This window comes from Oryzias latipes, chromosome 15 (assembly GCF_053564925.1).
Source record: "Oryzias latipes strain Hd-rR chromosome 15, Olatipes_Hd-rR_3.1".
NCBI classification, from domain to species: domain Eukaryota; kingdom Metazoa; phylum Chordata; class Actinopteri; order Beloniformes; family Adrianichthyidae; genus Oryzias; species Oryzias latipes.
This window is the reverse complement of record NC_136251.1, coordinates 13,706,085-13,720,751: the sequence shown is the minus strand read 5'-3', so window position 1 is coordinate 13,720,751 and position 14,667 is coordinate 13,706,085. Positions and strand designations below refer to the sequence as shown.

General features: G+C 43.0%; 1 protein-coding gene across 1 annotated transcript in view; it reads right to left on the bottom strand.

Moving 5' to 3' along the window:
* Window positions 1-1,056: 1,056 nt before the first annotated feature.
* LOC101162704 (sprouty-related, EVH1 domain-containing protein 2) overlaps window positions 1,057-14,667 on the bottom strand; it is a 28,737-nt gene continuing 15,126 nt past the window's right edge. The window contains exons 2-6 of the mRNA XM_004077229.4: window positions 12,257-12,449; window positions 12,015-12,183; window positions 10,652-10,716; window positions 4,744-4,902; window positions 1,057-2,880 (exon numbers count right to left, since the gene is read on the bottom strand). Of these exons, the coding sequence (XP_004077277.1) occupies window positions 2,098-2,880; window positions 4,744-4,902; window positions 10,652-10,716; window positions 12,015-12,183; window positions 12,257-12,449 (1,369 nt within the window). The 3' untranslated portion in view covers window positions 1,057-2,097. The remainder of the gene's footprint in view (window positions 2,881-4,743; window positions 4,903-10,651; window positions 10,717-12,014; window positions 12,184-12,256; window positions 12,450-14,667) is intronic.

Genomic DNA, 14,667 nt, shown 5'->3' with positions numbered 1-14,667 from the left:
ATAGAAGAATAAACCTGAGACCACCATTCTTATTAAGAGATGGTTTATCCTTCTTGACAAAGATGGCTTCCTTCACTCCTCGCTCAAACCATCCTTTCTCTCTGGCTAGAATTCGGACTTCACTGTCCTCGACCGAGTGGTTTGTGGCCTTAAGGTGGAGGTGCACTGCAGACTCAGGTCCACTTGAGTTGGCTCTGCGATGTTAGTAAAGCCTCTTGTGTAGAGCACATACATACCAGCTCTTTTACCAGCTAATTCAGAATTGACAAAGCCTTTTGGATAGGAGGTGAAACGTCTTCCAACTTTAAAAACTAAGTCCAGATGACAACCCCTAAACCTACTACTATGATGGAATTTATAAGTGTTTCTTGTGTTCATCTTTCGTCAATGTGCACAGATGTCTGTCAACGGTTTTGACCAATGGGTCTTTACGTAAACTGGGTTTTGAGCTGTCCAAAATATTTGGTCGGTTGAGAATTATGCAGTCTATTTATATTTTACATGGTTTAAATGCAATTACGTAACTCTTACCCAATTGTGCATGATTTTTGCGAGATGCACACGCAAATTTGTGGCTTTCTACGACCGTTCCATGTATTTCTTGCGCTCTTGTCACGCGTGTACCACCTATGTGTAATTTTTACATTGTGTATATGGCGCACAGATCATGTTACACTTATATTTTTTTTAAATTAGTTACAATTAAAAGAAAATTGAGTTTTACAGCTCCAGTCATATGCACAGGTGCATGTCAATGAGGTGTAGAAGGTGTTAAGGTCAATGTCAACATTAATACAGTTATGTAAAGGTTCACAGAGTCCACGGCAGAACTATAAATCCAACATTTTAACTCATTTCTAACAAACCTGTACTTCATTTAATTAACCTTAACTTTTCCCAAACACTGTTAATTATTTTATTTAAAGATATCACTGTCATAACAACCCTCCCATTAATCCTTAATGATGTTTATTTCATCAATTTTTTAATGTCTGTATTCGTTACTAAAGTGGGGGTGATTGTCCATCGCAGGCAAACTCAATTCCACACACTCAATCTTTTTCAAAGTTTTTTATTATAAAACCAAGAAACATTGGGGTGATGCTTGATTGCTTGGAGCTGTAACTGTGCTCCTACTTTTCATTGTAGCAGACATCTTTAGAAAGACTGGTGAAGCTGGGAGCCAGTTCACATTTTAAGGCATGTGGCACCAACTTTTATGGTAGCTGATTGATTTTTGTTGTTGTTGTTGTTGTTGTTGTTTTTGACATGACACAGCAAACTAGTTGGCGGAAGTTTTGCAAGGATCAAAAAATAAAAAAATCAAGAGCTTTGAAATTAAGTGTTCGTCAAGTCAAACGAGACTTATTGGGTTCAGGGTTAAGGTATATCTCTAGGCACTGTTTGGAGTCATAGGGATGATTTACGGTGCTTGAGGGAGCGATCGAGATCAATAAATAGGATAAAAAACACGAATCTTTGGAATATTAGAAGACGAGTACCACTCTTCTTTCAGTTACAAAGATGTCGTAGAGGAAGAGCTAAATACACAGGCTTTACTAGAAGCTGCAGCACACCTAAACTGCGAGCATCCACGCGCACACACACACACACATACAAAGAGGTGTAGTGTCGGATTTCTTTTGTAGCTGTAGCTGAACCGAACGGGGCCGATACTGGATAAAATAGAAACAAAAACATAAAGAATAGAAGAAATACGACAAAGAAACAATTCAAGTTCTTTGAGTCAGTGTACAAATATATCAGTATAAAGTACCTGCATATGTGATACATATAGGTTAGCTATAAAAAAGGCCCCCTGAAAAAAGACTGCTCTCATTAGAAACAGAGTATGAAATGGCCACGTGGAGAGAACTGTCTGCCGTGAGGGGGAGCTTATCTTCCCAGGCGGTTCATAAAATGCACCAAATGTTTTCTTTTTTTCTTTTTGGCTTATTTCAGTGTCTGGAATTTGTAGAAAACCCAGAGAACTAAGGCAAAAGATCAAGCGGCCGTTAGTTCCCCCTTCTCCTGCCTGTGTGGGTCCCCCCCATCCTTCCCTTTCCCTGTGCCTGGTTTGAAGTCTTTGCGGCGGACTCAGCTCATGGCTTTGTGTCGCCCTCCGCAGCAGCCGCACACCAGCCCCACGTGGTGGCAGGCATGCAAAGGCGGGTAGAGGCAGAGGCAGGGCGCCACGAGCGACAGGCCGAGCAGAGCTAACCAGCGCGTGCCGACGCGACCCCCTCCGCCGCTCTCCCCGCCATCACAGGAACAGGGGTCCGAGTAGTCTCCCTCGGGGTCCGACATGCAGTGGTAGAGCATGGTGTCTGCCAGCCACATGCAGCTGATCCGCTGGATGCACGCACGCACGGGATCTGGGGCGTCCTGGCACCGGCCTCTTCGGTTGTTAGAGATAAAAAAGGATTCCCCGCAGTGCTCGCACTGAGCACGCTCCGTGCCTCCACCTTTACGTCCTTTCGCGGCACTGAAAGAAGCAGAGGAGCTCAACAGGATAGAGCTAGGCTGTGTGGAAACCGCAGAGAAGTCTGAGCGGCAGGAGCCACTGTGGCCCTTATTGGCAAAGGGTCCAAAGGGGGCATCAGAGTCTGAAGGCGACAGAGCTGGAGCCAGCGGGTAGGTGTAGTCGTGCTTCTTTGCGTCTATATCGTCAAACTGGACGTAAGACTCGGATTCGTCTGTGTGGATGTATTTGTCCCGCATGGTGGCGTGGCGGTAGTCCTCATAGCCAGTCAGCCAGGGGCGGTCTGACTGGCGCCCAAAGTGACGCTCTGTGCTTTGCTCCCAGCTGCGTTCCCGGGGGTTGATGCGGACAATTTCCTCATCTTCAAACTTCACGCGGCGGGGAATACGGGACAAATGCTGAACAGAAAGACAAAATTGAACCAAAGTTATAGTTAACACATACGCTGAATAATTTCCTAATCAGGAAAAAAGTGTCTAACCTAGCATATGTTTGATTGAACTTTTGCTTTAAACATAGATCTAAAATCCAAGCGAACTTGAACCTGTGGTTATTCAGCAGCTAGTCACACTTTAGTGCAATATATTGAAAAAATAAAAATAATAATTCAGTCTCTTTCTAAGACAATGTCAATAATTTTCCTTTTTTCCCCACACTATTTAATGTTTCCTGGTAACAAGGTGCTATGGCATGTTGAAAAAGGGTCAGATGCACTGCTCTGGGAAACAAAAAGAAGGTTCTGGTGTTTGAGCCAGCATCCAGAGAGTGGATGTTGTATATTTCAGTCCAAGGGTGCTCAGCCATAGTCTACCATCCTGCTTGTTTGCCTGCTTTCCACTGCTTTATTAGCAGATGGTCAACCCTTTGACCAGTGGTGGGCCTCGGGGCCTTCAAGGCCTTCTCTGAAGGCCTAAAAAATATCTCTATCATGTGTTAATTATATATTGTCCATGGATACTCATTACATTATTCCAAATGGCTTGTCCATTCAATTTTATTGTATTCATGATGCTGCTTCCAGACATACGTCTTTTCATATAGGAGCATTTAACCTATCGCATTTCAGCTGTCCTTTGTTGCCAGGCAAGATAAGGGCCTTCAGCAAGAGTTGTGAAGGTCCTGTGATGTGAAATCAATGTTGGTCATTCATTTCTTTCAACCAATCAGATTTTGAGTTGGTGCCAGCAGGGCATTCTAGCAGGCTTAGGCAACGTCACAGTATTCAGACCTTCTGATTGGACAGAAGTTTCAGGAAATCACATGCAGCCTTCTCCAGTTTGACACAGAGCCACGGAGCACTTTTTGATCTGTCTCGGTTAAAAACAGAGCTGACTATAATGTACATCATGCAGGATTTTGCAGGGAAATCTCCCACTAATCTCCTTAATCAAAAAAATATGAATGAGAAGATGTAACCGAACATGAAATTTGTGTGTTTGGCGCTGACCATCCCTGTGTCCACTGCGTCTGTCGAGTGAACATTTTGGGCTGTAAAGCAAGTTAAAACCTTCACAAAAATACAACTGGACAGACTCGGCTCTCAGCACTGGCCTTGATGGCAATATAAAAGGACTTCTTGACGGACTAAAGTGCGACAATCTACATGACAGGGTAATCGAACTGTTTTTGAAGAAAGAGAGGAGGATGGATTTTGTCTTCGAACAATCCGATTTTTTTGAATAGTGAAATGATAAATATAATAAAATAATATTCCAAATGTTTGTGGTTGTTTACTGTTTTGTTTATTAAGATTATTTAGTGGCATAAAATGCTTAATGAGGTGTTGAGTGATTCAGACGTAGCACTACTGAAGGCCCAGGTGTGTAATGCACAGTCCGCCACTGCCCTTGACACCAGCACTTCGGTTCCAATGTTGACATTCCTTTGCAACCGCAACCCTTATGTAACTGTTAACAATCACCAGATTCACTGTGATCACATAAATGGTCAAAGATTTACGGTACTTAAAAAAGCGTGTGTTATGTCACTGGCAACATCTCCGTTGTTAAAGTTAATTGTTCGGATTAACTCAACAAACCCAATCCTGTTTATCAGGATCAGGGACAGCAGTAGACCTCGAAGAACTAGGCTGGGAAACCTCAAAAGAGATCCTTTGCTCGGTTTTGGAAGGAAGAGACTGTTGCTTTTTTTCTGAAAAACATTACACTCTAACTAAACTGCACGACGCCTTACCACAGCGCCTTTAAATGGACTGGCCGAGCACGTGTTTATGTGATGTCACCCAAAATAATTTCTCCTACCTGGTCCAAGTAGAAGTGGTCTATGAGTGGATGGGGGTCATGCGGGTCATGGCGATGTCTCGGCACACACTTGTGTCTCTGCGGAAGGGGCGAGGACTCGAGTGGCTGTAGAGAGCTGTCCAGTCTCTGGGAGGAGTTGGACGAGCTGTCTGTGGTGTTCTGAGGGGGACAAACAAACACAGGATGAGGCCTGAACATTTCTGATTGGAGTTCTCAAACAAACAGCAAGCACACAAGGATTGGCCAAACAAAAACAGGAAGACTCCCTGTGCTGATTGGAAAAACAGCAGAGTTCTGTATTTGAATTGATGGGTGCAAAGGTTTATTGCACGAAGAATTCTAAAAGACTTTCTGACTTTAGAGTCTGATGTGCTACACTCCAATGTCCTTTGGCAACAAAAACATCGTATCATAGCCTTATATTTTCCCCAGAAACATCCTTTGCTCAATCAGACTTCTTCCACATTTAATCCTTACTTCTCCCTTTTCATCACCCCACATGTGAGTCAAAAGCATCCGGTCCCCTCGAAGATAAAGCCCATCAGGGTTCTGCTCCAACTCAAACCTTGGCTGGACAGAGGACAGACAATCGCGTTGCAGCCATGTGACGATCAGACGGTTTTCAAACACAGGGGCTCATCCTATGTGGGAACCAGCTGACAGTCAAATGAAATATGCGCCATGCATGAGGCACCAGGTCATGCTGGTGTAAAGAAATAGCAGCTTGTTTTTGTTGGGGTCAGTTAGGGTGCCCCAATGGCCAGCAGAGGTACTCTTAGATTGTCACTGGAAACAAGGCTAGGAGATTTAAAAGACGCTGTGAGTTGAAGACAAAGGGATGTTCCTATTTAAAAATAGAAGAAACAGAAACTTCCATTTGATGGGATGAACTTCCCATCGTGCGGATTAGGACAGGAGAAGACCAAAAGACCTATCCTTAATTTCCTAATTTAAGCTGTAGGCTCTTCGACAGACTGGCAACCTGTCCAGGATGTACCCCGCCTTGGCCCCAAAGGAGCTGGGATGGGTTCTGGCAACCCTGTGACCCAGGAAGGGATAAAGCGGGTTAAGAAAATGGATGGAGATGTAGGCTGTGCCAAACAGCCTTAACCAGCAGTTTGAGCCTCTGTTGAGAAAACCATAAGATATCTCTTGAGTAGGTGGGGTTCCTCCAATTATTTTAAACCCCCTTCCTGAGTGGGGAACAGAAGTTTGTTGAGCCTATCCCTCAATTACATCTGCCTGAGCAGGTCACCAGCACAGTTTGGGGCCACACACGAAGACAAACAAACCTCAGATCCAGGCTCGCACCTAAGGGGAAATTTACAATCACCCATAAACCCATGACAGCCTTTAACCCTTGTGCTAATCTGGGGCACTTTAACGTTGGGAGTTGGGTCATCTAGACCCACTAGACAGTGCGTTGATCCCTTTTTCTTCAATGATTTGTGATCTTCACTGGTGTCCATGGATTACTTGAAATCTTTCCACCTTTATCCACCTTTGTCATGGTAGGGAGAACACGTCAAAGTCAGGGTGGGGTCAGATAGCACAAGGGTTATGACTGAAAAAGCCTTCGTGAACAAACTATATCCAGCAGAGTTCAAAGTATGACCTTCAGGGGGGCAGACTTTTTACTACGTCTAACACTAGGACCTTTTGTTTACATGTTTACCGATCCGAATGCATATATTTCCTAGGTAGGCAATGCAAACATTTGGCAGACCGTATCGACTCAACAAGTGATCACACTTCTATTGATCAGACAAAGTATGTCGAGCCTCAGATGGTGTCTTCTTTGCATCATCTCACACAAAACCTCTTTAAATAATATGAAAGTTTTCAACATTTACTGACCAATGTGTATTGATTGGGTTAACCAAAGCACCTGTCTTCAGGAGCACTTAAGACATTTGCTATACTCTGAGGGCAGAACAGTACCTCTACGTGCTTATGTCCCACTGTGACACAAGACTGAAACGTCCTATCATGTTTAGAATGTTTTCAAATGGGTTTTTGTGTTTTATTGAGTCTGGTGTTTGTTACTGTATGGAAAAGTACTTTAACCTTTATATTGTGTTATTGTGTTTGGGTCAGAATTGACCCATGTGAATTTTGACCCAGACACAATATAAGCATTAAATTAAACAGAAGTTTGAAAATACTGTGTCGCAATGGCAGCAAAATTAGATTAGATGGAGTAAATAAGTTCATTCCTAAAAAGTTGTCACTAGAGTGGATGTGTTTTCTAAATTTGGTGAGTTTTCATGAATTCAGGGGATCAAACCAGAATCTGTTGTCAAAGAACGAGAGTTGGATTCTTAAAGTTTCATCAGAACAAGTAAAGCCCAGCTTCAAACAAGCACACTAAAAATGGGCCTAAACAGATCTTGGATGAATGTTTAAATGGTCATGTATGTCTGTCTGGTTGCAGAGGCCTGTTCCCCACATGGACACTGCCATGCTGACAATTTCCCCCAGCTTTATTACAAAGCCTTTAGAGCAGCCAGCCAAAAATAACAACATACCGGTACTGCCTTTGCTTCAGCGCGCCCCCCCCCCCCCCCCCCCCCCCACTGTAGCACAAAACCATTCAGGCCTTCATGGCTGCAACGAGTTCAACATAACAACCAAAACTTCTCCAGAGACAAGTTCTGGATTTCATCTCTTCTTTTAATCGGAATCAAAGCTGGACAGGAAGACTTTCAAATGATTTTCTGACACAAAACACGCCCTGAGCGGGAGCTCCAGAGGATTCGGCTTGGCTCTCTCCTGGGAAGAGCCCAGAATGGCTTCTACAGACCCCCCCCACCCCCCACCCCACTGTGAAGAAGCCAAAATAGACACACAGAGAGAAGGATGCGAAGAGAGCCGCCTGGGTAATGTTTGGGTTAAGTAAGTAAGTAAGTAAGGGAAGTGTGGCCTCCTCCCGCCATGAAACGGCAGTAAATCAGACTTTACATTTCCTTTTTTCCACAACCAGCCCCGCTTTGAAACTCTGCTGCTGCCACAAGCGCGTTTCAGAAGACTCACCAGTGCAAGAGCATCAGCAGAGCTCAACTCTTACGTAAATTGAAGGACGCACACAAGCAGAGCTTCAGTTGGAGCTACAAGGACTAACTACACAAATCTTACACAAGCACTAAAACAAAAAAACCAATGTGTATCATTTCAAGACTCAACTAAACCCAGATGACATCCATTCAAGAACTGAGGTACCATCTGCTTAGTCTACAAGCCTTAAAGTTTCAGCAGCACAGTTTTCATCTTCTATGTGGTCATTAGACATAAACTTGGTATATATTTGTAGTCACTTATGCTGCGTTCACACCTAACACAACTTGCTCTTCAAACTCATGCCCTCTGCCTCTGTTTTAACACCCGTCAAATTCCCTGCTTTGTCACGTGTCCAAAAATGTGTTCAGAAACTTGCTGCAACTCACACGTATGGCAGAAGCTACTTTTAAAAGTTTTAAGCCTCATTGCTACATGAAAGCATCGACTGTTTTTCTGTATATACCGTACATGGCTCCTGGTCCATTTGGTTGCCAGTTTCTAACACCAGGCCAATATTTGGATCTTTAGAAGGCTTTTTTGGCCAAGAGCTCACACCAAGGTTGTTGTAAGAACCAGCTCGGCAACACAGATGGCCTCAAACATCACAGCAACCAACGTCTGTCACAAATGTGTCCAACCCCTCAAGGGTGTGCCCGGTTGCGGTAATGACTGATCTGCAGAAATGTTTCGGAGGGTGGCGTGTAAAAAAACATCCAGATGAAAGCCACAACTTGAGGTTTCTCACCAGCAAACGGGACCGGGACGGGAGCACGAATGCTGCCAAATCCTGCAGATGGTTTAATGTTGTGGCTGGCTGCTGAATAACAGCGCTATTTATGGCCACAAGTTAAACAATCTTTCTATCTATGGAAATGCACATAAGCTGCATTCTTGGGAGTTGAACAGGCTCAAAAAAAGCAAAGCGAGATGTATTTACAGGTGAATTTAATAGGGGTAATCTTTTGTATTTGGTTGTTTATTTCTTTAGTCTGTGCAGAAAACCTTTTGTTTTGGAGAAGTAACATTTGTCATTATCTCTTTCTTTTACTACATGTACATTTCAAGTAGCTTTTTAAGAGGAAGGGGTTTTGGATTTGTTGCACTGAAATGCTTTTCTGCAGCCTTGCTTTAGGGATTGCTCCACCCTCCGGCGCAGTCTCCACCCCCACCCCCCCCCTCAAGTGTTTGTGTGCCTCTCTGTGGTGGCTGTACACTCCCAGCAGAGCACCTATTAGTCTTGGCCCTTGCAGACAGCTCGAGTCAAAGATGAACCACGAGGCACTTCCTCTCGTAAATCACCCACCCTGAACTAAGCTGGGAAACAGCTGCTAGCTGCTGCTTTGGTGGCTGTGTGTGCGTTTGTGTGTGTGTGTGAGTGTGTGTATAGGTGTGTGTATATGGGGGGAGAGAAGGTCGCAAGGGGAGAGGAAGTTGGTGGGATACAGGAAGTGACCTTTGTGACCCTGCCTGCTGGCTCTGGTGTCAGATTACAGTCACAGAGCGAGGCTCTTCATGCTAACTTAAGGTAGAGAGGCCCTGACACACAAACGGCGCACACGCTCTTCGTCTTCTGGTGGCAGCTCTACATGACAGCGAGCTCATAATAACTGAAGCAAACTTTAGTTCTGGAAAAAGAAAAACACTCAAGAGCTTTAGGAGCAGTTTCAATGAGGATTTCTGTGTTTAACTGCAGCGTCTGACTAAATATGTTGCCAGAATACGTGAGCTTCACCTCAGCAGGTCCTCTCAGAACCGGTCTGAAGGCTGCGCTGTAGAGGTTGATTGTTGTTGAAAATACTAGAAAGACATTAAATCTGATCTAACAAGGCCAGTATGAGAGCTCAAAGGCTTATCAGATGCTGAAACACTGCAGTTTATAAAGACTCTGTGATGGTGGGATGATTTCACCGCAGCCACTTTCATCTTTGGTAGCAGTATATTGTAAACAACAGACACATTCCTTTTCTTTCACAACAAAAAAAAGGAATTTAAGAGGAATCAAACCCAAAATCTAGTCATGTTTTTGTGCTCAATAAGGCCAAACGTTCATAAATGCATTAACCGATTCTTCTGTCAAAAAAACAAACATCAAGAAATAAGTTACCAAAGCCCAAATTCAGTAGAACTGGTGAAAAATATGAAGAGGATTTTCTAAAGTGACACCTAACCCACTTCAAGTTAGGGAAGCAATCTGGCTCTAGAACTAATATGTACAACAACAGCAGGCCCCTGTTTTTAAAGACCCTTTCTGTCATTTAAGAATTTAAACATTACGTAGTATTTTTGGTTTTGATTTGACAAAAATTATTTTTTTTTGCAGCTATCGGCAAAAGTACAACATTCACAACAGCATAGAAAACCTTTTTTCTATCAAGCCTTTTATGTATCACCAATGAGGGGAGTTTTTTTCTCACATAAACAAAGAAAAGTAGAAACAGCTTCAAAAATATAGTCTTTCAACCTTATTTTGAAAGCTAGAACAATAATAATAGAAACTACTGTGTTCTTGCACCATAAAACAACTAATCCTGAAATAATTCCATCTTTATGTACAACCATTAATCCAGTGATTGCCATTTCTATGAACTGCATTTCAGAGAAAACAACAGTAAACATCAATCATCAATCATCAGGTTACTTTGAATTCAAGCCAATAAGGTGGAGTTCCTCTCAAGAATTTCCAATATATTGACCTCTCTGAATGTCATTCAAGATAAACAACTAGGTGCACATTCTTCACTTTTCCCTCATTCAAGCTATCAACCCCTTTTTCCACCGAGCCAGTTTTCAAGGGTTATATAGCAAGTGAGGAGGGGGCGCAGAGGTAATGAAAGGCAGGAAACGTGCTTACAGTAAAGACGTCATCGTCCCCCAGCTCGCCCTCGTTCTGGAGCGCTGTGGACGAGGTGGTTGAGCCTACGGGAGGAAAACAGCCCAGTCAATAACACAACAATGTTTAGACTGCATCTCTTTAGGCACTTTCTCTGGGTTTCAGTGGGTTAGACAGAGTGTCTTAAAGTTTAAGACCATGGGTTCCTTTAAATACTCAAGATCTTTCATGTTCTCATCCGGACTGACAGGTTTTACCTGTGGATGCTATTCCTTCAAATTCACCCGCCTACTTCCTGTCGCCCGAAAAAGGAAAGTGTGCTCTCATGTCCTCCTTAAGGGTTCGTGCGTATCCACGGTGAAATCTGGATTTTTTTTAGGTCTTCTTGGTGGTTTTCTTTAGTGATTCTGGTGTGCTTCTGATTTTGGGATTATTTTCTAGGACGGAACATGATCCTGTGTCCGACTCGCCTGAGTTTCAATTCATGTTCGTGTTGGTCTTAAGGACACCAGTACACAAAAATGTTTCTGGTTTGTTCCATGCTTGTATCCTGCATCTACGAGGGTTCCATAATTCTCTTACGTAATTACAGAGTGGGTGTGTTGGGTCTAACTTTCTGTGTCTTAGGGTGCACACACCCAACAATCCAGAATGTAACCATTGTGTTTGACCCTAAAGTCTTCAGGATCAGTTCAGGATCTGGTATGGAGTCTCAACATGCTTCTTTTAAAAAACGTAGAAGAGGGTGACTACAGGACACGCGGATGACAGATTGGGTTCTTACGGATGTTATCTTGCATTAACCTGGAGCACAAACATCCTCATATAAACCTGATGCAGAAACATAAATCCAGCTTAAGTGTTAATGTCATAAAAAGTGCCTGAAGCCTCTTTAACAAAATCGTAATCGTTTCTCTTTTCTTTTCCTGTGCATAAAATGGCCCAATGTTTTTCGTTAATAGAGATATTGAATCTTGGCAACTAACTAAGTTGTGGGTCAGCCGTGGTGCAGATGTAGAGCGGTCGACCTCTGAATGGAAGATTTGGTTCCTGCTCTGCGCCCCCTTGTGTCAAAGTGTCCTTTAGCTACCCTTCCATTGCTTCTGGTGGTTACAGGTTGGTGCCAGTGTTCAGCAGCGGAGCTGCTATCAGTGTGTGAATGTGTGTGTGTGCATGGGTAAATGGGACTGTGACTGTAGTAAAGCACTATACAAGTATACATCCTAACTAAACAATTTTAAGACACATTTATTACTTTTCTTTGCTCATAAAAATATTTGGATCCTGAAAACTAACCATCATTTAAATATCCTTCACTCCAAAACTCTTCATAAGATATAAAAAAAGATTTAATGATGACCAGACCCTCGAATCAATTACTCACCTTCAGCCAAGTCCTCAATGGCTTTCCGTACGCCCCTGTCAAAAGCTCTGGCGTCTGCTGGACTCTGGAAGGATAGGCCACACCTTCTGTCCTCCACCTTCCAGTGATGAAATGTGGGCATGGCTATGGTGTAAACCAGGTCCTTCCGCAGTGGACAGTCCAGGATTACCTGCAGGCAACCGTAGCTCATTTCAGCATGTTTGGTCCGACAGACCCCAAAGACAGCGGCTCACCAGTTTTACCTGTTTGTCCCGTAGCCGCTCACCACGGATTAGAAACTGGGAGCCATTGGAAGCCGAAACGGGTGCCAGCTCTGACGGCAGGAGGCGGCACACCCCCACCCTGGTCAGGGCCCCTCCATCCTGAGCCAGCCAGCCGCCGCTCGAGTCGTCCCGCGTCATCACCACCGCTTTCACACGCACGATGTAGCTGTCACTGGACAGAAAACGAGAACAAAAGCTTCAAACTGTGACCACAAACACCAAAAAGCTTTCGTCCGCAGCCAACATCAAAATTTTAACCTGTAAAAACCAACAAAGCTGTGAATTCGACATGTTCCTAAGCCACAGCGGTTTATTTTAGACCTGGATTCACACCGTGCCAGACTGTTTAAGGGCGTCTCGAGTCACGACTTTGCCTGATCCCCACTGTGCTGAAGTGGGAGGTGTTGGACCGAGACAAGTCAGCATTAAATACACACACGCACACACACACACACACACACACAAACTTTCATAGAAAGGCGTCTTCATGTTGATCATTTCCACAGAAACTCACCTGCATCAAAACTTTAATAGGAAAGACAAACTGGAGTTCCATCCAAACACATGGTGCACTCGAACAAAGGAAAGCTCCACAGTCCCCTGTCTTCTTTAGATTATGTTTTGAATGTTGAGTTGTGCATAAATAAATAACTTGTTTACCCCCTATATTTTTATTTTGGATGTTTTTAAAGGACGAGGCGCATATTTAATTTTGTTTTACATGGCAGCATAATGTGTCTCTTTTTAAAAAGTAAAGCTGTTCCTCTTAACCCACGACTGATTTTTCCAAGAAACTAATTCTAACAAATACCAGTACTTTTTTATAACTTAAAATAGGAGCAAATACTATTTCCTACACCATCAAACAAGTTTTGTCAGATTTTTCCCCCCTGATAAATGGAATATTCTTTTAAAGACAGTATTTTCTGTTTACTCTGTTCATAGTTTTTTTTTTTATAAAGCTACTGTAGCTACGTTGTGGGTGTGTTCATCTTTGTCAACTTCGCTTTAATTTTTTTTATAATTAAATAGGATTTTTTAAATTTACTATAATATTTTGGTGATAAGAACTTGCAGCACTCGAACACGCTGGTTCACTCTAAGAAAAGGGGTAATATTATTAGGGATTTCTGTGGATTTTGTTTTGACAATAATAAGAACTTGTGATGTTTTTGAGATTATTTATGGTGAGTTACTGAAAAACTGCTATTGTTTGTCTGGGGTGTTTTGATGTACTTTATTGACGGTCTCTGCCTGCCTCTGCAGCTTCACATCAAGGCAAACCCCGGCTGTAACTCGTTTTCTGCTTCACCACAGACAGAAAGAAACAGTTCATACTGGTCAATAGAACTACTTCCAATGTTTTGCTCTGAAATGTTTGTGGATAAAGTCAGTAGGAAGAAGGAACTGGTGATATCGTGATGAGCACATAAACAACCCAGATCATGTCTATGACATGGAGACTTTGTGGCTTTTCTACTTTTTGCAGCTCATCTAATATTTTTCATGAGCAGATGAGGTTAGTGGCAAAAAAATAGTTTTATTTAGTGGCACAGACTACAATAGTTTGATTGAAATATGTTTATTCATAGTTTTGAAATTCTGTGAAAGGTTTTGAAAAACTGTTTTAGAAAAATTATGAAAAACCATTGCTGAAAAAAATCTACAAACCCTAGTCATAAATAAGCTCTTTTTCAAACACCTCCTGATTCACAACAGTTTAAATAACAAAAATACACAGAAATGCCATTTTAAGCCTACTTTTCTTTATAGATGTCCTTCATCAACAGAAAAATGGCACAAGAACAAGTTGAAACACCTAAAGCACAGTTTTCATTGGAGTGGGTCTTTAAGCAAAATGGAACCATAGCAAAAGCTTTTCAGAACGAGGAACTCTTATCCAAAATGCAGCAATTGAGATGCAGCCTGGAGCCACAATCAGACACAAACAGGCAGATAAAACAGCTCCAGTTTAGTCTAGGCTAAAGGAGAACAATGCGCAGCAGAAACTCGGAGGAGGCAGGCCCTGCAGCGGAGGTCGGACGCTAAAAACACGAGGCGTCCTGTGGCCTTTGCACGACAGCCGCCACCCCTCGCAGGGACAGAGAGCAAACGGTCCCAATCCTCGTCTGACAATAACAGGATGTACCTCTGCGTGTTCTATTGATGCCGTTCTGCACGTGTGTGACAACTGAAGGAAGACACACGAAAAAACATGGAGGGAGAGAGCAGAGTGGGATTGAATAAGAGAGGTGTTATATAATTAGCTTACAGGCAGTCACACGCACGCACACACACACACGCACGCACACACACACACACACAGCTGGCAAAACTGGTTCACCAGCTCCCACCCACACACATTCATAAAAGTGACTGAATGACAGACT